A 23,335-nucleotide genomic window follows, 5' to 3' on the forward strand; every position below is an offset into this window, starting at 1 on the left:
CCTTTCGTCTTAACCTTACAATACATGCACGTACTTTTACGTACAATGTTGAAAGCTGCGGACTTCACCAATTAATTAATATGAGCAATGTCACGAGTCCTGTCACGGTCGCCAAAATGTTTGATTCAAAAGCTTGTTCTTGAATATTTATTTAATTATTAGGAGGTGACATTAATTTATATTTCAGAAATCAGTTCAGTTCAGTTATATTGACAAGAGTGCAGTTAGTTAATTACAAGAGTGGCCAGAGCCAAGATATAGATCTAATCATAAAAAAAACCTCTCCAGCGGAGCCAAAGAGATCAGCTGCATTCGCTCGCAAATGTGCCTAAAACGTAAGATAACCTGGGTTGTGTCTTGGCTGTTTTAATCCAATTGGGTTTGACCCAACAATATGTGCTGCCTCTAATACAGAAACTAACTATATTTTAAAAAACATTTATAAAATTCAAAACGATACAAAATAAACAACATTTAAAAATCGAAAGCCCAATCCTAATCTCACACGGCTGCGACAGTGTTTTTTTTCCTTTCGACTCTTCGACTTAGCAACCGCAGCGGCCTGGTTGTTTTTTCCGTTGTTGTTTTCTCTTGGGCCGCTGCTCTTACATACATACATCCATACATATGCATTGCGTTGACGACGGCATAACCCAGTGAACCTTTTCCGTTCGAGACAAAAACCAAGGGTTTTAATTCCACCTTTCCGAGACGAAATAAATAATTAAGTAATTTTTGGAATATAAATATTTACTATTTATTAATTAATACTTAATAATAATTAAAATTATTAGTGTTTTTTGTGTTCATTATTAATTAATAATAATAATTAGTTTATTTCAATTAATTATTGATTAATAATCAGAGTCCGAGTTCGAGTATGCCCACGGGAGACGACAAGAAGCCACGTTCAATCCATTTGGACAGGTCCCGATCCGCGTATCCGTGGCCGTCTCACTTAACTCCAAAGGCAGCCACTGCCAATACAGGCACTTAAGAAAGTTTATTGCCACGACGGACCGTGTTAGCCAATTCGAGGTAACATCCACACAGAGCGCTCCTGAAACTGAGAGATTTTCCCATGTCATGTGCCGAATCCATCGGGGCCAAAACCTGTGGGCTCTGTGGGAAAAGGTGGAGAAGAGCTATAAAAGCTGCTCCGATCTTCTTTCCGTGTCTGCCGACAATACCGCCACCTCGACAGTCCTCGAATCCAAAAACGACTGCTACTCCGTCTATTTCAGGTGTGATGTCCAGCTTCAGGACATACTTGACAAGGCCGGCTCCCAGGCCACTCAGGCTTCCGTCAGTGTCAAACCACTTCCTTCTACGGGTTGTCGCCAGCCACCAGTAGACTGTCAGTCATCACAGACGATTATCTTCGGTGGCCCACTTTCAGGACCTCTTCACGGCGATTTACATTAATAATTCCCGACTCACGCCTGTGGAGAGGTGTTTCACCTACCTTCGAAGACGAGCGGCGATGCGCATGCAATCGTTTCAAAGGCCCCTCTGACCAACGAGGGTTTCGTCTCAGCATGGAGAAGCCTTTCTGACCGCTTTGAAAATAAGCGGTTGTTAGTCAACAGTCAGTTAAAAATTATTTTTAACATCCATGCTGTTCCTCAAGAATCCTGATTCGTTCTAAGAGAGCTTTAAGGTACAATTCAAAGTTGCTTGGTCGCCTTACAAATGTCCTCCATTGAAGTCGAGGCGTGGGACTGCCTTCTTGTGTTTATGGTCTCCTCGAAGCTTCCCAAGATTACACTTTCCTTGCAGTGATGTCATTTCCGCTTTTTTCCCGTCAAATTCAGCTGTTTTTGAAGTGTGATTGCGGGAAAATTTTTAAAACAGCGGGCAGCGGAAATTCCAGCTTTTTTAGAAAATTGAGATGCTTTTTTCTTAATTTTAATTTTAATACATTTTAAGTGCTGTTTTAAATGTGTTTATTGTTTTTAATTTATATTGCAACAGTATCTATATATCGACGCATTTTCGCGAAAGTATCGTATGTCCATAAATCCAATTTTACAGGAGAAGCTGTTTTGTGCTTTAATCTATTAGGAAGCACTATAGAAAAGACAAAATTGAAACTTAATTTTTATCGGAACTATAGGGTTTTCAGTTATAATATTTCACAGGGTAGTGAGACATTAGGTGCCTAACAATTTTGCATTAAAATCTCAATTTCGAAAAAAAGCGACATACGATACTTTCGCGAAAAGGCGTCGATATACTTATATCGAATAACATCATCCAAAAGTCCGCACCCATATTTGGCGCGTCTTCCATGATGCCGTTACGGCATTATGATGACATAAAACTAATCCCAATGCAAAATGTCGACGACACTGTTAGCTTTTGGAATGAAGTGCTAACTTACAAGGACAGTGGCGGAAACGTTTTAAGGGACAGGCATTAGTTGCGTTAGAAACGCTGACCCTTCCCTGGTCAAATGCCGAGGTTTTTCGGGTTTTCAGCCAAATTAAAGCCTTGTAGTACTAGGCTAGTACTCTGACGACGAAAATCCGCTGTAACATGTGTTATAGCAGAATCGCTGAATATTTTGCTCTGTAACCAGTGTGACCAAAAAAATTAAGGAAAGGCCATGAAACGTCATGAAAATGTACCTTTTATGGCGTTTAGGACTTTTCTTTGGTCACACTGGACAGCTGTTTGTAAACGAATTTGTTAATTAATATGGCATTAAAATGCCCTTTGTGGGTTAAATCCCATATAATGGTCTTCGCCTTGACAGCCCTTATCAATGCCACTTTTTTCCTTGAACTTTCCCTCCATTAGGAGTGTAAGAATAAATAAAATGAATTATTGCAATAGCACCATATCAGCTGTTTACTCTCTTGATCTAGCAACGCCATTCAATTTTCGCAGGTATCATTTTCGTCATCAGAGTACCGGCAAAATCGACGAGGCAAAAAGTTTTTTTTCTTCCTTTTTTCACAGAGTTTTTTTATATGGTGTTTGGCCGCTATCACAATTGTTACAGCGGATTTTCGTCGTCAGATTAGGCCTAAACAAACAAAAAATGGTTTTTAAAAAATCAGCTTTTTTCTTAGTTTTTTCTTTATTGAATTCCGCTTTTTTCAGCTTTTTTTTTTGTTAATCCAGCTTTTTTTGCTAAAAAAAAAATGACATCACTGTCACCAGCATCCCGCTGGTGATCGCCGTCGTTCTCTACGGGGTCTCTCTCTGTCAGCAGCACTTCTGGGAGCGTCCGTACTGCCCCACGCGCTACCGCTGGCTCCTGAACCACGGACCGCGCAAGCTGCTTTTCTTGGCCGCTCATATCTTGGTTGGATTCCTAACCGCGTGGCTCTACACGGGATATCTGCACACGGACTATCAGCATCTTCGGTACGAATGCTACGGCCAAGACTGCGTGAGCACCTACCATGTGTACCTGCTGGGCGTAGGCATTACCGCCGGAATCTGCTACTTCGCCTCTGTCCACATGCGCCACGAGGTCTCCATTGAGTTCCCCATCGTGGAGCAGTCCCGCGGCGAGAGGCTCCACGAACTCCTGTACGCCAGCCTGGCTCGATCCCTGTTCAGATCGCTGTTGCCCACGATTAGCTATACCTTGGCATTGTGGCTGTTAGGACCCCTAGTGTGCCGCAAACTGAGCCACTTCCTGTAGGTGGACCTGGACAAGCGACTGGAGGGTTTTTTCGGTGTGGCCACCAATGTCCGTCTCCTCTTCTACGGCTGGTTGCTAACTGCCCAGATTCTGAGCAATATGCACCTAATGCACTGCTTCTACGGCATGCTACTATCGGAGGACATTCCCCTGGTAGTGGCCAAGCAGCGAGCGCCCTTTGTCCACGTAAAGGAGGTGACCGTGGTGGCGGGACTTGGGGTTTTTAACTTTTACGTAGTAGAATGCCTGGCTGCTCACTATGGTACTTCTACAAGTTGGCCAGCTCACAGAGCCGGGCAACCGGCCGGCGAACTGTCGAGTGCTCTGCGATCAGAGTCTGAGCATCCTGGGCAGCTTCACAGAGGAACTAACAGAGTCTATGCAAAAGATCAGCGTGCTTAAGGACGCCCAGAGCTTGCCCGTACCACCCAAAACCATCGAGTCCACCAATGCTAGCTTGATGGCCGAGAAGTTGCTCATGCGGCAGTACAACCAGATGCACGGCATCCGGCCAATTGTGTCGTCAGCCCAGGAAGCAGCAGTGGAACGGCCGGTCAACGGCATCCGCCATGTGCCCAACTGGTGTGAGTGTGTGTCAACACAGATTGAGGGAGTGTTTCAGCGTCTGTTGAAGCGAGTCCCCGGCATCGTTTTTTTATGATTTATTTATTAAGAATAGCAAATATCTGCCATTTTGAATCCATATCCTTACCTCAGACCGGATAAGGAGTGTTTTTTAATGATATGCTCCGACTCACATCAGGTGGTCAGAGGCAAGGATAGGTGTCTTAAAATATTATTTTTTTTAAAGTCTAATGACATTTCAAAATATAACAGAGAGTACATGTCGTTGTAAAGCGAACATAAAACGAGAAAAGGATCGTGTGCCTCGAAATTAGTTTTACAAATATCCAAAGCTATAGGCCGAAAGTAACGTGATGCCCTAGAAGGAACTGAAAAGCGTATTTGCTTAAGGAGATTACTGGAAAAATATATCCATTTATTAATTTATGCAGGAACATCACGCCATGGCAGGTCCGACGATCCTTAAGAGAGGGCAGGTCCAGAAGGCGTAGTCTGTCGGCATACGGAGGAAGGTGGCGATGTGGGTCCCAGTCTAAACCCCGAAGAGCGAACAAAAGGAATTGTTTCTGTACCGATTCGATAAGGTCCTGATACTTTGCATATTGGGGGAGTATGGGCCGAACCAGCGATATATATAAGAGTTTTGTAGTGTAGGGATCATCGAATTCCTTAGACCATCGTTTTACGAAAGCAAAAACACCCTTTGCTTTACCGACAATTATACCGATGTGATCGGTGAAGCTCAAGTTGTGGGTAAATAGAATACCAAGATCCGTTACAGAGTGAATACGTTCAAGAACACTCGTGCCTAAGAAATAGTTGGGCTGGAAACAATTTCTGCGGTAAAACGACATGTATTTACATTTGGAGTTGTTAAGAAACAATAAATTGTGAGTGCAAGGGGACAACATGTTGTTTAAATCAGCTTGCAAAAGCTGAGCAGAGTCAGGATTCACAAGAGGCAAACATAGTTTTACGTCAATAGCATACATCAAGACGTAAGAGTGGAGAATAACTTGGGACAGATCATTTATAAAAATGCCAAATAGAAGAGGACCGAGGTGGATCCGTTGAGGAACACCAGAAGTCACGTGAACAAGGTTTGAGAATGAACCCTTGAATGCAACTCTTTGAGTACGGTTCGACAAATAAGTAGAAATCCACTTGATCAACGTAACCGGAAAACCCAACAGACAAAGTTTCTTCAGCAGTAATTGATGATTCACCGAATCGAAAGCTTTGCTGAAATCTGTAAAGATAACATCGGTTTGGGTGTTATTTTTAAACGCGTTTCTAATGACAGCAACAAACTCAAGGAGATTTGTAGACGTTGATTTACGTTTCATGAAGCCATGCTGTGAGGGGGACATTATTGAGCTACATTGGTGCTGAAGCTGAGTAGTAATTAGAAATTCGAATAATTTGGGAATCGCACTAAGTTTTGCTATACCTCTACTGCCCTTTTTATGAAGCGGAATTATAAACGATTCTTTCCAAACTTTGGGGAAAAACGAACGTTTGCGTAGCCTTGCTTAAGGAGGATCGCTATGGGGTGGTCCAGAACGATCTGCCGGCCATCATCAAGGCCTTGAACAAGCTTCAAGGGGAGCTGCAGAAACTGAGCAGCGTGATAGGAAGCCTGTGGGCGCCCAGCACTGCATTCAACGTCCTTCATTGCGCTGTGCGCCGTAGTTTGTACAACATTTGCAACTCCTTCGGCGACTACCTGGGGGATCTGCTGGATCTGAGGATCTGAGGCGACGGCTCCAAGATGGATGGATGAGTTGGAGCCGGCATATACTGTTCAGACCCTTAAATGAGGCTGTCGTATAAGCTACCAAGCTACTGCACTATATTCCAGGCGAAAGTATTCGCCATGAGGAAAGCAGCAGAGCTTGCGCAGAGCATAAACCGCCCACATAAGGTGGTCAATTTGTTCGTAGACAGTCAAGCGGCGATAAGATCAATGGAATCATCAGCGGTCAGTTCCAAAAATGTACTGGCAAGCAGGGAGTCACTAGATAGCCTGAGCACGACTAAGTCAGTGAGGATCTACTGGTTTCCCAGCCACAAAGACATAGACGGTAACGAGACCGCGGACGAACTACCAAAGGAAGGCGTCGGACTGGCGAATGAAAGAGCATAAAACGTCCCTGTCTCCCTAAGAACGCGCAAAGAGCGCAACGAGAGGCTCATTCACCACGTGCTGCATCTTCCGCGGAAGGACTGCAGAATGTATGCCGGTATTCTAACAGGCCTGTCTGCTGCACATGCAGTCAAGCTGGGTATTACCGACAACGCCAAATGCCGGAAATGTGATGAATCCGAGGCAAGTGAAACATTGGAGTATCTAATTTGCAAATGTCCGGCCCTAACGTGGGCAAGGATGAGATACTTAGGCTCTCCGGTTCTGGCATCGCTAGAAGATTCCTCCAGGTGGGAGCCAGGCGATCTCCTTGCCTTTGCGAACAAATCTTCAAGAATCTCGAAACCAGCATAAATAGTCTCTAGGTCCATCCAGGAATTTGCCATGCCATTATGGCCTATGCGTGGCCCCATGAAGACCGTCCGGTTTAACCTAACCTGAGTTTCTTCTTCTTTTTAATTTTAGGTCTTTGATTATTTAATCTTCTCATCATTTGAGTACATTACATCTTTTAAATAGTTCAGTGTTCGGTGATCTGTAACCAGTTAGGGTATTTGTTCGAAATATTTTGTAGGTTTAACAATATCTCAGCTTGCTTGTAGTCCTTTGTATGTGCCATCCGGTGGTTTTTGCAGCTTGCAACTTCACCTCCTTAGGGCAGATTTATGACTTTCTTGATGATAAATAAAGAGAGACTCCAGAAAAAGATCCCTTTGTTCTATTAATCACTTAATCAATTATGTATTTGCCATTAGGTGAAGTTCTGTCCCACCAAAAGATTAATAGATTTTTGATTTTTATTCGTTTTTGCTAATTAGACTGGATTTCTTATTAAATAAGATTCGGAAGAACCGAAGAGTATTGAACATTTAACAATTTTTAAGGGGAGAATGAGAGAAAGATAGAGAAATTTGATTCTATCAGTATCGATTTGTCCTGAAATTACACGCAACAAAAAAAAAAGAGTAAATAAGTATTATTTTGAGAAACACAGTTTTTTTAAACAAAGTAAAATTAATATATTCAGGGAGGAAAAATATACTGTAACAGTATAAATATATATTAATATGTATATCTTGAATAACATCAACTGAAATAATTATTTACAGCTTGGAGCTCTTTTTTATTTTCCAGATCCTATGGCAAAAAAAGATAAATTGAAAAGTGGAACCAAGTTCACTTTAGAGTTAAAACTAAAACTAAAAAGATTTAATGAGATAAAATCACACGTTTCATGGTTTAACCCTATTAATTTCCATATATTAAATTAACCTATCTTTACCGAAGAATTAATTATTGTAATTTTACATTACAGTTTTATTTATTATAAAATACTTTTTGTATAAGGAGTTCTTAATTTTTTTTTCTTATTTATAATAAGTATATTTATATATTTAATTTAAAGGCGTAAGTATATTGATAAATTATTCTCTGAATGTTTTAGATACAAGCAAGTTTACAATAATTATAAAATTTTTAGCCCAACAGATACTTTTCAGTCATAAAAAGGATATCTTAAATAAATATGTATATTGTTATATCCCGTAAATTTGTTGTCCTCTACAGCATTAAGTTGCTTGGATTTACTTAAGGGGCCATTGGCAATGTGCTCGATTGTCGAGAGTTTTCATTAAAATTGTTCATTCGTATTATAAATTAAACGTATACATACGTGATTCGTGTTAACATAGGTCATTCAATCATTAAATGCATCTTTTATGCATACAAATAAATGTTATACAATATAATTAAAGTAAACATAAGTTAATTTACAAATAGTGCGTATTATATGTATATATATTCATTTTTAAATATAAAGTTTGAAATGTAATTTGCAGATGATTCTATTTTTATGCTAAAGCTATAGAAAAATAAAATACTCATTCTCAATTCAGTATATTTATATTCGTGTTATATTGATGGTTTCGTTTATGGATTCTTTTCTTAACAGCAACTTCGTATCATTTTCTATTTCAATTGGTGAAATTCCAGCACTACGATCATTTAAATAGGGAGTGTCCTCTTCCACAATTTTTTCGAGTAGGACGTCACCGGAGTTGGGCAGACCTGAAAAGTGATTTAATTACCACTTTACTTGCTTAAAAGTCTTTTCTACAAACCATTACGTCCAAGTATTGGTCCATTGGATATATTTTCCGATGAGCCGCAGTTAACCACAGCCACATCTGTCAGTGAGTTGGTACGTCCGCTTTTCTGCAAGGCAACAGCTTTTCTAGCATGCCGTGTAGTTAATACACCCGTTTCTATATCTCTCTCAAGCCGGTGACCTTAATAATATGGTTTAAACAAATGGCATGAGTAAGGCAATATACAAATTACCAGAACGGGATCGAGTTAGCTGTCGTTGAACATAGTCCTCAAGATCTTCCTCCTCTTTTCGACTTATAAGACAGTTCAACACAAGTAAGAATAAACCCAATCCTAGGGAAAACAAACCTGTACACGTAACATCATTCCACCAGGCGGAGCTAGAGCCTAATAAAAACAATAGAAAGTGTTTATACAGTTATTTTGCTATTTTGCTATTGGCAAGAGGTAGGCAGTATAAATACGAAAATAAATGTTGATAAAAAATTTAAAGGAGCTGACTTTGGGATGCCGAAGTTTGTATGAGTGCAGTGTACAATTGAATCGAATGGTCAAATCTCAATGTAAATTAAAATATGTTGAGAAAAGGAGAAGTTATTATATATTTATATATTATTATATTTTCTTATATTAGTTTCCTGATTGTTCTCCTGGCAGCTATCTGATTTAGTCGTCTGATGCGGCCTGTTTCGACTTCTACTACCTACGATAAAAAAAGCCTACATGGAAAGTTTAAACCCGATAGCTTGACAACTGACAGACTACCCTGCACTACCAATCATCAGTAATTCATCAACATACAGGTCGGTGTTGTTGATGAATAATTGATGACAAATTACTGATGAAATTAACATGGGCATGTCCAAGGCCGTCATAAGTGACCAATTCATCAACAATATTCACAATAATCATTGTTTCACTTATTTTAAAAAGTTTTTTTCTTCTTTTTCCTTAAAGAAATTATTTGCTGCTAAAGCCTAGTACTCTGATGACGAAAATCCGCTGTACCATGTGTTATAGCAGAAATGCTATATATTTTGTTCGGTAACCAGTGTGACCAAAAAAATTAAAGAAAATCCATAAAACGCCATGAAAATTAACCTTTTATGGCGATTAAGGCTTTTCTTTGGTCACACAGGACGAGTTGTTTAACTAGAATTAAGATTAGGGTTAGGAATAAAACAAGAAAGAATGAGAAATTTAAATAAAGGCGGGCGCGGGAAAAAGAACACCAATCCTGAAATACGGGCACAACGACAACGCCGACGGAGGAATAGCGCGCCCACCCTTGAACAACTGATATTAATCGAATGAATCTCACCGATCTAGCAACACACTGCCTATCGACCATTGAGAACTATCGACTATCGATCTTCGGAAAACAGCTGACGGTCGCCCATATAAAGCGACGCACAAGGTAGGGAAAAATTACTTTTGCGAAGCAGCCGAGCAGTAAACAACTGGTGAGTGAACAATTAATACTAACCTTAGGACAAGATTTAGCCCTGGAACTTGGTAGCTCACAATAGTAAGAAAAGGTGAAGGTAGCAGTGGGACAAGGTCTGACCCTGGTCGTCAGACCTTGTAGAGTAGAACGGGAGGGAACAAGATTCAGCCCTGGTGGCGGATCTTGTCTAGCGAAGGTTAGGTGTGGGACGATGGGGTAACCGAGTGCGGTCCATATGAGCAAACCCGTACGCATAGTACAGACGTGGGTCTAGATCTGGCCCTGGCTGGCAGATCTCGAATAGGGGAGGGACTTGAGTAAAGTCCATCAAACTCGTGACAGCAACCACAGGAGGGGACAAGGTCCGGCCCTGTTTGGCAGATCTTGACAGGTGTAGGGTAGCAGCGAGGCGTTAGGGAACGGTGCGAGCTTAGGCAGTCGCCTACTTCGAGGGATGTCGCCCGGACCCATCGACCGTGACCACTGCAGCGGCCATTCCGCGATCGGTCACGCGTCCCACGCACAGTCGCATCACCAGTCGTATCAACAAGTCGATCACACTCGCGTCCCACTCACATTCGCATCGCCCAGAAAGGGTATTCTCAAGCCAACTCACCGCACACTCGTCGTGGAGTCGCATTACCCACTACAGGGTGCCAACAAGTCGACTAACCCAAACAAGGAATAACCGGGATATTCTACTCACCAACGAAGTCGATGTTGCCCCTCCGCACCCGTATCCAGGGTACCAAAAACGCCATACTATACTCTCTTTTTTACACCCTGTAACTGAAAAATTACGAATAAATTAAATATCGAATTGAAACATTCTGGCTTTTTACTGGTTGTTTTAGGACACGAGGGGCCTGGACATATAAATTTTCTGTATGAACCCCGACCAAGGCGGGCTAGGCCATGCAACCCCGAAAGAGGGTCGTGACAGTGGCGTCCAACGCCCTGAAACGTCGAACGCCTTAATAACTAAGTAAAACCATGGCTACGATAGGGAAACTGACCAGAGGATGGGTGATCAGTTTGAGCAAGACCCAGATAGAGGGATACATCAGAGAATTCGGAATGGAACCAGAACAACTGGTGGAAGAGCTTCGACGCCAGCTATCCGAGTTCATCAGGAATGGGAATTACGACGAAGAAAGAACAAACCGACTAAGGTCATTAAGTCAGCGACACGCTAGAAACAAACCGCACAGCCCAGTGGTCGAAGTAAACTGGGACGTGATATCAGCAATGCTGCAAGCGGAACAGGAGAAAAAACCGACAAACAAACCGACGAAAGACCCAGGAAAACAACCCAAAACCGGAAAACAACAAAAAAAAAAAATGGCCAAGCGGAACGCGCAACAGCCATAAACACCATTCGAGGACGGGGCGAACGTAGGACGGAACAGGAGACGCGCTGGAATTCGTCATACGAATCGAGGAGTTAGCAGCAGACTACGACATCGGGCTTGAGCACATAACGGCAGCAGCGGTAGTAATACTGAAAGCACTAGACTGGTGGCGCACGAATCCAGGCATAACACACGACTGAGCAACGCTCAAAGCGCATATATTGCAGAATTACCTACCACCAGACTACAAAGAAAGAGAGCAATTGAACAAATAACGAGACGCCAGCATCATAATGTGTCATAATAATAATGTCTCATATCACACTCAGCGAAGATCATAAACTCGAGTGGACATAAAGAAACAGCACTACAGAGCTCAAACGATACGCAAAACTATCTGAGACTAATTGGAGAATTTGAAACGTTGGGAGCGATCATCGACCTAACTGTCATAGCGTGTGGACGTGTTTCATTTTTGTGCTCCTCAAAAAAAAGTAAAAAAATTTGTTTTTTTTTCCTATAAAAAATATTTTCGGTCTTCCGTTGAAAATTTGTTTTCCAAAATAGCGTCTTGTGAGTGTGTTTTGGGTCAACTTCGTGTACGTCTGCCTCTCGCTTTGCGCTTGCGCAAGCGGGAGGGTTAATAATGGATAATTCTTTTAAACTTAAAGATATGCGTAAGATTTCCTCTGCAGGCCCGGGCGAAGCTCAAAGCGACTTGTCTACCTTCTTAGACAGATTGGTAGATTCCAATGCCACCAATAAAAGCTCTCCTGCTGAGGTGTCAAGCTCTTCGGAATCAGATTTTGACATTAAAGCAAATGTGGCTGCTGTTCAAAAAAAAATGAGGGATGCTTTAAACTGCCCTGTGAAAAAATTTAATGCTCTCTATGCCTCTCATTCTGAGATTGAAGCTGATCTTTCAGCTGAGAAACCAACCACCTCCCGTAAGGCAAGGGAGAAGGCTTCCCTCGTTAACGCTGCTACAAAGCAAGCAAGTAAGAAGAACCAGCTCCCGAGTAAGGCGCTGACTAAATTGGACGCAGCTCAAGCTCTGGATGTAATTAAGTCCTCAGCACTCCCTCTGTGGAGAGGAGCCGCTCCTGGGGGACTCATTCAAAACCCCCAGCCGAGCTGGCAAACTGTCCCGGGCAGGCCTTCCTTCAAGAGGCGTGCTCCTGGAGCTGATCTATTATCCAGGAAGTTGAAAATCAGTAAACCCCAGATGGCGAATAGGTTCTCCCCCCTTTCTTCGTCAGACCTCGCACAGGATATGGATTGTGAGGATGAGGACGTCGTTGTGGAGGAGACTTCCTCTATGGCTGAACAAGTGGCTGCTGCTGCTCAGCCCCCTGCTACCACCATCTACAAACCGAGGCCGATCACTGTTCCCAATGTGAATAACATTGTAGAAATGGAGAAGGTGCTCCTGCAGGAGATTGAGGAAGATGGTTTTGAGCTGCGCACTGCCCGCTCTGGAGACTTGCGCATATATGCCAAGGACTCCACCACCCACAGAGCCATTACCCGGCTCCTGTCTGCTAACAATGTCATCTACACGCATTTTTGCTTGAAAGAGGACAGGAGCTTCCGTTTAGTCCTCAAAAACCTGGCTGCTACTACACCGCAGAGCCTTATTATTCAGGAATTTACAAAATTGGGGCATACAGTTGTGAATCTCTACAACCCCCCGTCTAGAACAAGAAGCTCTGGAACTCAAGAAAAATCATCGGACCAGGCGAGGCAGAACTGCTGGTTTGTGGACCTTAAGCAGGCCCCTAATAATAAAGAAGCGCTATTGATTGCTAAGATTGGCAGGCAGAGGGTTACAGCTGAATTAAAAAGGGATAGCAACAGGCTGAAACAATGCTTTCGATGCTTCGGATTTAATCACACCAAGAACTATTGCCTTAAACCACCAGTCTGCGGAAGGTGTGGAGACAGTCACTGGACGGGCTCCGAGGCCTGTAAGGCAGTCATCGCAGCGGATCTCTGCTGTGCTAACTGCGGAGAAGGCCATGCGGCATATGACAAAAAATGCCGTATCTTTGCATCTTTGCTTAAGAGAGTCCTCCCCAGAGAGAATTTGCCATTTAACAACTCATGGAGAGGTGCCCGCAGACGTGATACTGCAATACCGTCGGCAATGCTTCAACCAGGGTTGTCGTATGCCCAACGGACGAGAGCCCAGCAGCAACAACCAGCCGCGCATACGGCCGCCTTTGAACTTCCTCCTGGATTCAGGCAGGCAAGCTATAACCTGCAGGACGACTTCCCAGTGCTAGGAAGCCGAGGCAGGTCTCATAATACTACAGCGCCACCCAACCCAGACTCTGATTGGGACATGACGAGGATAGTGACCATGCTTACCAGCCTCAAGGCCACTGTGGACCAATTGGCTTCCTCCTTAGCTACGATATCTCTTGTTGTAAGAGAGCTGAAAAGAGGAATGCCAACTATCCATGGGGACCCTTAAAGTGGGTATATGGAATGCCAGAAGTCTCCTTGCTAATCGAGAGGAGCTTCTGGTGTACCTCTCAAGACATAGCATTGACATTATGCTTGTGTCTGAGACCTTCCTTAAACACGGAGTATTCTTCAACATTCCTGGGTACTTCCTCCATAGAGCTGACTTCCCTGGTGCTGTAACCAGAGGTGGAGCTGCGATTTTGGTCAGAAGTGGACTGACCTACTTTCAGCACAACCCGATACGCCTGGGATTGGCACAGATGGCGATGATCACTCTCAATTCGCCTTTTGGAGATCTGGATGTGGCAGCGGCCTACCTTCCCCCTCGCCCCACCTGGACATGTGATGGATTTGAGGCTCTGCTTAACCTTTGTGGAGATAAAGCCATCTTAGGAGGAGACTTCAACGCCAAGCACAAGCACCGCAACTGGGGCAACTTCCGAGCTGACAGGCGAGGCACAATGCTGGTTGAGGCCCTGGATAACACGAACACACAAATCCTGGCCACTGGCAGACCTACGTGCTTTCCCTGCAACGGCAGAACCCCTTCTGCTCTGGATTTCGCCCTACTTAAAGGACTCCATGGACGTCGGCTGACTATTAATGAATCCTTTGAGCTTAGCTCGGATCATATCCCACTCATAGTCAACCTACACCTGCCAGGAAGCGCTTATGTGCCAAGAAGGACGCTCCTGCCCCCCGGATCTGACGTCAGGATGTTTAAAAGAACCTTGGAGGACTCAATACACCTGCATATGGAGATTAACTCTGCCGAGGACGTAGATGACGCTGCCATACTTCTGGAGGATAAAATCAAGGCTGCAGCAGAGCTCGCAATGCCCCCGGACAGAAGCCGCCACTCTGTGCCCCGCTTTTCTCTACCACCGGAAATCAGGGCACTGATTGACACCAAACACAGGCTCAGGAGGGAATACTCCAGGACGCATGAAGCCAGGGTGCTGAGGGTGTACCGAAGACTGGCACACCGGGTCAGGAAGCTGCTGAGACTTCTACGTCAGGAGCGCATTGACAAGGAGCTCCAGGAGGCTACACCAGACAGGGACACGGACTACGCGCTTTGGAAACTTGCCGGGCAGAGTAAAAGGCAAGTAACCCCCAAGTTTCCTGTGAGAAAAGCGGATGGAAATTGGGCAAAGTCACCACAGGACCGAGCGGAAGCCTTCGCCGAAAGTCTGGAGGAGCGATTTACCCCTTTTGCAACATCCTCTCAGGAAAGGACGGAAAAGGTCCGTGCTTCTCTAGAAATACCTCACCAAATGACGCCTCCCATTTCACCGATCCTGCTTCCAGAAGTGCGGGCCAGGATCAGGAAGTTGAAGAACCGGAAGTCGCCAGGAGCGGATGGCATCACCAATAGAGTTGCTAAACTCCTTCCGGTTAAGGCACTCCTCTTCCTGGTCCTGGTATACAATGCTGCTTTAAGACTCGGACACTTCCCGCTCTCCTGGAAAAACGCAAACGTGGTAATGATCCACAAAAAGGGGAAATGCTGCAACAACGTAGCCAACTATAGACCGATCAGCCTCCTTCCCACGTTTGCCAAGGTGTTCGAGAGGTGCATACTTGACAGGATCCAGAGGCTACCTGAAGTCATCGAGGCGATACCAAGACACCAGTTCGGATTTCTGAAAGGACATGGTACTCCTGAACAGCTCCACCGAGTCGTCGATTTTATTGTCGAGGGGTATCAAAGGAACCAGTATGTCGTGGCTGCATTTCTCGATATTCAGCAGGCTTTCGACAGGGTCTGGCACGAGGGGCTTCTGTCCAAGATCAAAAAGCTCCTGCCACCACAGCTCTTTGAGATCATCTGCAGCTACCTCAAGGATAGGAGCTTCCAGGTGGTGCAGGATGGAGTTGCCTCCTCCACCAGGAATATCAGAGCTGGTGTCCCTCAAGGAAGCGTATTAGGACCCACGCTCTACAATCTATTCGCTCATGATGCCCCGCTTCATCTAAGCTCTGAGCGTGCGTGTGCTGCTACATATGCAGACGACACCGCAGTATTGGCTAGATCCAGCTGCATCTATAGTGCCACTGATAAACTTCAGATTCTCCTCAAGAGGTTTGAAAACTGGGCCTGTAGGTGGAATGTGGCCATCAATACGGAGAAGTGTGCGGTGGTCACATACACCCTGAAGCGAAGCACATGCCCAGGTGTCTTCCTTCACGGCCAGCTTCTGCCACAACTTGTGGAACACACATACCTGGGACTGGTGCTTGATAAGAGACTGACGTTCAGCACACATATCAAGCAGATTAGGGCTAAATTGGAAAACACTGCCAGGCGCATTAGCTGGCTCACAGGCCCTAAATCGAAGCTGAGCCTTAGGTGCAAGACTCGCCTGTACCAGTCCCTACTGGCACCGATTTGGCAATACGGAGTGGCTGTATATGGCACTGCAGCCAGATCGCATCTGCGAAGGATACAAGCCTTCCAAGCCAGATTCCTAAGGCGTATTACAGGTGCTGAGTGGTATATCAGGAACCGGGATATACGGACAGAGCTACATGTCCCTGCTGTGGGAGACTCCATAAACACCATTGCCGCCCGACACCGAACCAGGTTAATTCGACACCCCAACCCGCTGGCGAGAGCTCTGCCAGCTGCGAGAGGAAGACGACGACTTAGGAGAGTCATCATACGGGAGCTGCCCACCCGGCGAATAACCTAGTTAAATATTTTTTTGAATTGTTTCCTCTGCTACATATTATTGGACCAATGATTTAATAGTAGATATTAAGCTTAATGCAGCAAAGCTTTTAAAACCAATAAATATTATGCGAAAAAAAAAAAAAAAAAAAAAAAAAAAAAAAAATACACACCGCAAACGCAACGAGTCGACCCGGCCAGAATTGCGGGAGCAACAAACATAAACAACCTCTTCCGACGTTGCAAGCACCCAGGACACAGAGAACAACAATGCAAAAATCCCATAAGTCTGTAGTGTTGGATAGGCGGGCGAGACAACATAAGAACAATCCACTGCTGCAGAAGGACAGAGGGAAAAGCAAGAGGCGCTGGGAGGCAGGTGGGACACCTAGCGCCGGCGCAAAGACGATGATAAAGTTTGACGGTCGGAGGATCATCGCTCAGGTGCGAGTAGCAGACGACCCAATCAAAGGGATACTCGACACAGGAGGATGTGACACCGCTCATTCTAAACGAAGTCATAGGAGGCGTACATGTGCGACATGACATTACAATGCGGAGGCTTGACCCCACATATCAACCCACGAAAGAAAAGACGGGGGAAACGCCAAAAGCTGGGAATAGCAACAGCAGAAGAACCAACGGAAAGAGAAATCCAAGAATTCCTCAACAGACAGCTAAAACCGATGAGCGAAATACACGGGACAAGTCACATCGCGAAGCACAAAATATAGATGAAGCACGACGTCCACTGAAGCAAAGATACTACCCAAAAAACCCGGCGATGCAAAAAATAATCCAAGAACAGATCGACGAACTACTACAACAGGACCTGATAGAACCCTAGCACTCGGCAAACAGCTCACCAGTAGTACTCGTAAAGAAGAAGAACAACCAGTAGAGACTGTGTATTGATTACCGACAATTAAACACCCATTTTGAACGGGATGCGTATCCGGTACAGTGGATGGACCAAAATCTTAATCAGGTGAGAGGCCAAATACATCAGCACGCTGGACTTGATACCCATGGAAGACCAAAGCAAACACTACACGGCCTTTACAGTGCCAGGACGAGGGATATTTCAGTGGAAGGTGATGCCATTCGGCCTACAGATCGCCCCAGCAACATTCCAAAGGGCACTAGACTCAGTGATGGGCCCAGAGATGGAACCATTCACGTTCGCCTACCTGGATGACATAGTGGTCATTGGCAGGACCAGAAAACAACACCTGGAGAAACTCCAAGAAGTACTGGCACGGCTGCGAAAGGCAAATCTACAAATAAAATGCCAGTTCTTTAAAGACAAGCTGAAGTACTTGGGACATGTGGTGAGCGCACACAGATCCAGACAAGAGATTTGCCAGACCTGACAATCACGAAACAAGTACACAGCTTTCACGGAGTCGCTTTATAGTACCGGAGATTCGTGCCTGGGTTTACAAAAATCGCGAAACCGTTTTTCGAACTAATATAGCAAGATGTAAAATTCGAATGGACGGAGCACGAAAAAGCATCCGAAAAATTGAAGAAGGCACTAAGAGAGGCACCGATACTCGTATGCCCAGACTTCACGAAAACATTGTGACGCGTATACGCGCACAAATATATATTAGTAAGAAATATAATAAAATAGGAACAATTAGCGATATAGGAAAATGGATATATGAATAACATTTGAATTGAATGCGCGCGCTGACTTTCAAGTACGAATCATTGCTGACTTTCGAGTCCGAACTTCTCCAAGCGGATATTCGAGTCCTACAAACTTCTCTGAGCTGAGTTCCGAGTTTTCGAGCCCGAACGCATTCGCTCGTGGATGACTTTCGAGTCCAAATAACCTATCTTCTGGCAAGACTATCGGTATCTTCCCTACCGGACAGCCGCCAATCAGGACGAGACCCGGCATTAAATTATTGAGAATTTACCTTTTAAGTCAATAAACATTAAGATACTTTTTACGGCATAATCCTCTAGCGTTTTACTCTGGGACTGGGTCGGAATCTCTTACAGCAACCACACCTGAACCAAAAATAATTCCTGAACGGACCCTGGCCGTCCCCCGAGCTACCCTAGGACCGACAGACCGTCACAGGTGGCGCCCGAACAGGTAGAAGTGGTTGCCAGAGAAAGAACGACACTAGGAGTAATGGCAGCAGGCAGAGATAAGAGAGAGGAAGAGAGACGGAAGTGGCAGCGTGAGCCAGGGCAACGACCACACGGAAACGGTCAAGGATTGTTAGAGCTAAACGGACGCAAAGCTAAGAGATACGATCATGGAGAGGAAGAGAAAAGTCTAGATCCTGGATCAAGTACGAAGCTGAGGAATACGGTACGATGGGATGACCAACCCGCTGGAGTTTATAAGGAAGCTGGAAGGTTGGGCGACGGAATACGGCATCGGGCACGACCAGTTGGTGCAAACCATGTCGTTCATCCTGGAAGACGCGGCAAGCGATTGGTGGAACTCCACACCAAATAAATAAGACAGTCGGAAGAAAGTGACGGGAGACCTGATGGAGTACTTTTTCCCGCGGAGGTATCAGCAGCATCTCAAGGAGCATATCCAACATCGGAGGCAAGGAAAGACCGAACCAACGAGAGGGTTCGCAATGGAGCTGATGGGGAGGATGAGGTTCGCGGAATATATAGCAGAGGAGAAGTTAAACCGCATATACATTAATTGTCAAAGCCATATTAAACTATACACGAGAAGGTCGGGATTTAAAACACTTTCCGAGTTTCTCAAACTGGCCGAGTTAGTCGAGATTATCGACCCAGCGATCTGCATTGAGTCCAACGGAGGGTTTTTTATAATGGACCCCAAAACCATCGGTTGCTGTGAGACGGTAGCGAACCGATCAGGGCACACAGTCCAGGCGGTTTTGGACTAATGTAATGCACTGGAAGGTTGAGAGGCCGAGGTGTGCATTAGGTCAGCCGTTGGTAAAGAGGGCACCGAGGAACAGGAGAAATCCGACAGGGTTGCCCAACAATATATGAAAGAGCGATCGATGCAAAGGGAAGGTGGAAGCACCACGGAGCAAGCAGAAGAGCCGGTAAAGAATTTTTTGGAAGGCCCATGAAAGAAAGCAGCCAACTTCGGGAAAAAGACACCAGAATGGATCTGGGAACAGAGACGGCACGGCTAGAGAAGCAACGGTGATAGCCAGGAGCGTACGGAAATCGACGGGTATAGTGGCATCAAGGGAGGAAGAACAAAGCATGAAACGGAAGAAGCAACAGTACCCAGTCAGAACAATGGGCATAAAACCGAACTGGAGAAGCGTATTTGGCCGCGGAAAAATATGTTACGGTGCGGTATTACACCGTCTCCCAAATGGAGGAGTGTGACGCGTGTACGCGCACAATATATCTTGTAAGAAATAGAATATAATAGGAACAATTAGCGACGTATGTCGTACGTCGCACTGGACCAAACGGAGGCTGGCCACACTATTCGGGCAAATCCCGCACAAGACTCTGGGCACACCGAAGCCTCGTCAGGGCCTACATATATAAAGCGGGCCACGGCACTGAAGAAATCACTTAGCAACCGACTGCGATTGGGTCGAGTTAAGCTCCCCAGTAGTTAGCAGCGAAGTTTTTTTTTTGGAATCCAGGTTCCTTTTAATAAATCGTAGTTAGAATCTCTCTGTTGACTTTCGAGTCCGAACCTCTGCTGACGTTCGAGTCTGAATCTCTCTGCTGACATTCGAGTCCGAACCTCTGCTGACTTTCGAGTCCTACAACAACTTCTCTGAGCTGACTTTCGAGACCGACAATAACTTCCCTGAGCTACTTTCGAGACCGACAATAGCTTTGTTCTGTTGACTTCCGAGTCCAAAAACAACGGGGGTATGTTGTCTTTCGAGTCCGGACATATCCCCTCGTGGATGACCTTCGAGCCCGAACGCATTCGCTCGAGTGCGAATAACCTATCTTCTGGCGGAACTATCGGTATCTTCTCTACCGGACGGCCCCAAATCAGGACAAGGAGGACGAATCGGAGCCACGGCGTACCGCAGAATCGAGACCCGGCATGAAATTATTGAGAATTGTACCTTTTAAGTCAACAAACATTAAGATACTTTTTACGGCATAATCCTCTAGCGTTCTACTTTGGGGCTGGGTCGGGATCTTTCACAGCAACTACGCTTGAACCAAATTAATTTTTGAGCGGACCCTAGACGTCCCGCGTCCCCGCACCAACAACAAGCAGTGCTGCAATTTCTGCAAACACAGCAAAAGCAACAACAACAACTAAACCAACGACCAATATTGCAAAATCTGTGCCAACGGCCGCAGCGCCAAATTCAATGGTAACAAAAACCGTGAGCTCCGATAAGCAACAAGCGGTTCCAGCCATACAGACTGGCATGGATCGCTACATCCAAATTAAGCTCAGCCCACATAACACGGTTGGTAACAAACCTAAGATCAACCGTATCATCAAAAGCTAAGACCCAACCAACTCTAACAGATTTTCCCCGTCAGCAGCCGATGAGAACAACCAAGCTGAGCCGGAGCAGGAGACTCAAAAACAGCCAAAGCCAAAGAATGTTAGCAACATTATTGTTAGATATTTGTCAATTATAAGTTAATTATGTTTGGTCACACTTATTCATTTAACATACATAAAAAACAAACCACTGTAAACTAAAATGTAAAATAAGACGAAGACAATATACGAACAGATAAGATCTGAAGCTCAAGCCAAGCAGACGCACATTTAATCATTGATTGTAATACACAACAATTATCAACTTTTTAAAGTCGAACTAGAGCCAGATAGTGGAGCCCTAAAAAAAATTATGTTCATCCGATCTACAAGTTGCAGTTCTTATTGCATCAAAGGATCACCGTGGAAGAACCACACAAACGCAACGGTCCTGCACAATGCACAAATTGCCAGAAGTATGGACTCACAAGAACATACTGCACCCTTCAGTCAGTCTGCGTAGTCTGTGGAGACTTCCACAATTTTGCACACTGCCTTGCGAACAAAGATGATCCCAATACAAAAAAATTTGGAAATTGTGGAGGAAACCATACTGCTAACTACAGAGGCTGCGTGTTCTACAAGGACGAGGGACAGCTACTATCAATGTCCAATCTACGATATACACGTGGAATGGTAACGGCGTCTCAGGGCATAAACTTGAGTCAATCCTTATCAGAGAACGCATCAAACACCATTTTCACCAAAGATTTGCAAAAAATTATTGGGTGTACAAGTAGAAAACCGCCGTTTCGACTACGTGGTGCCATCTTCTCAAAACGGTGAGAAATTTTGATCGGGAACTCCAAATGGCGAGCTAAAATATCGTTCAACAACTCTATATTGTCTCGTTCGTGTATTCTTATTGTCTATCATTTTGTTGGTGCACGAAAATGTCGAAATTCGAACCGAATAAGCGTCATTTGCGGGAGATTTTTCTTTTCGCGCGTCGAATGATCGCAGAAACTTATGATGAGTCGTGTATAAGTAAAAGAACGTGTCGAGAAGTTTAAAAATGGCGAGTATGACGTGGAAGTCAAGGACCGACTGGGTCCTGTGTAAAAGTTTGAAGACGCGGATTTGGAGGCTGTGCTGGATGAAGATTCTTGTCAGACACAACAAAAACTCACGGATTTTTTGGGTGTGACTCAGCAATCAATTACCCTTCGCCTAAAAAGCTTGGAAATAAAATTATGAGAAAAAACGGCGGTTTTCTACTTGTACACCCAATACTTTCAAGCTACTTCCATAAAAGTGCAGTCAGGTGCCCACCTCGCTTTAAAATCTCTGAAGGCCAATTCATGGATTTTTACAACTCACTTAGAGATCATTTGATTGCTGCAGGAGATTACAACGCCAAGCATTGGGGGATCCCGCCTCGTGACCCCCAAGGGAAGACAACTGTATAACGCTCTCATCAATGTGAGAAATAAACTGGACTACGTTTCCCTTGGTAGCCCCACATATTAACCAGCAGATCCCAGAGAGATACCAAATCTAATTGATTTCGCGGTGACAAAAAAAAAATACCACGCAATTTAATAAAAGCCAATGCCCTTCCAGATCTTTATTCAGATCACTCGCCGCTGTAGATAACCCTCCTTTAATGCCCAGAAACTACGGATCGCTCCTACAGGCTCCTACAGGCTCCTCCTGACGTCGTACAGAACAAATTGGATGAAATACAAAAAGTATGTGAGTTCCCACATAGAGCTAGCGCCCCAGCTCAATACTGAAGCCGATATCGACTCCTACACCTCCGGTCTGGAAGAGGTACTTATGACTGCAGCCAGGATCTCAACACCACAATAGACGGATGTGCAAAAAAATCAAATTCAAAACGAACCAGCAGATTGAACAGCTTAAGCCACATGCAAACTAAGGCCCTGAAGCAAGACGCTGAAAATGCACAATAAAGATATATTGAGAAACTCTCGGCAACCAGCACAAAGCACCTTATGGAGAGCGCACCCAAATTTAAGCTCACCGACTGAAACGGTCACCCTGATAAGAAAGTCATCTGGTTGCTAGGCCCGCAGCGACAAAGACAGAGCCGAAACTTTTGCCTCACATCTCCAGGGCGTTTTCCCGCCGAACCCTGCTGCTCCGAACGAGATCACGAAGGTCATCAGGGAAATGAAGCCGAAAAAGGCTCCCGGCGATGACTTAATAACTCAAAAAAATGATAATTGAACTTCCGAATTGTGCTATTGAGGTCATCTGTAAAATCAAAAACAACAAAATGGAAAAAATCTATAATTATAATGATACCGAAACCCGGAAAAGACCACACGATTCCATCATCTTACCGGCCAATATGTCTACTATCATGCTTGTCCAAGTTATTTGAAAAATGCCTACTAAAGCGCATAATTGCTTATCTGGGAGATCAAA

The 23,335-nt window shown here is 44.6% G+C and overlaps 1 protein-coding gene and 1 pseudogene across 3 annotated transcripts in view; one reads left to right on the forward strand and one right to left on the reverse strand.

Moving 5' to 3' along the window:
- Nucleotides 1-1,086: 1,086 nt before the first annotated feature.
- Nucleotides 1,087-4,319, forward strand: LOC108085939 (nucleoporin Ndc1-like; annotated as a pseudogene).
- Nucleotides 4,320-7,717: 3,398 nt separating this feature from the next.
- Nucleotides 7,718-23,335, reverse strand: part of LOC108085948 (uncharacterized) — a 47,714-nt gene continuing 32,096 nt past the window's right edge. For all 3 annotated transcript variants that reach the window (XM_041777393.2, XM_041777392.2, XM_041777394.2), the window contains 3 exons: nucleotides 8,730-8,885; nucleotides 8,510-8,677; nucleotides 7,718-8,456 (listed from right to left, as the gene is read on the reverse strand). In XM_041777393.2, coding sequence (XP_041633327.1) covers nucleotides 8,290-8,456; nucleotides 8,510-8,677; nucleotides 8,730-8,885 — 491 coding nt within the window. In that variant the 3' untranslated portion in view covers nucleotides 7,718-8,289. The remainder of the gene's footprint in view (nucleotides 8,457-8,509; nucleotides 8,678-8,729; nucleotides 8,886-23,335) is intronic.

Source organism: Drosophila kikkawai, chromosome 2R (genome assembly GCF_030179895.1).
Source record: "Drosophila kikkawai strain 14028-0561.14 chromosome 2R, DkikHiC1v2, whole genome shotgun sequence".
Taxonomy (NCBI): domain Eukaryota; kingdom Metazoa; phylum Arthropoda; class Insecta; order Diptera; family Drosophilidae; genus Drosophila; species Drosophila kikkawai.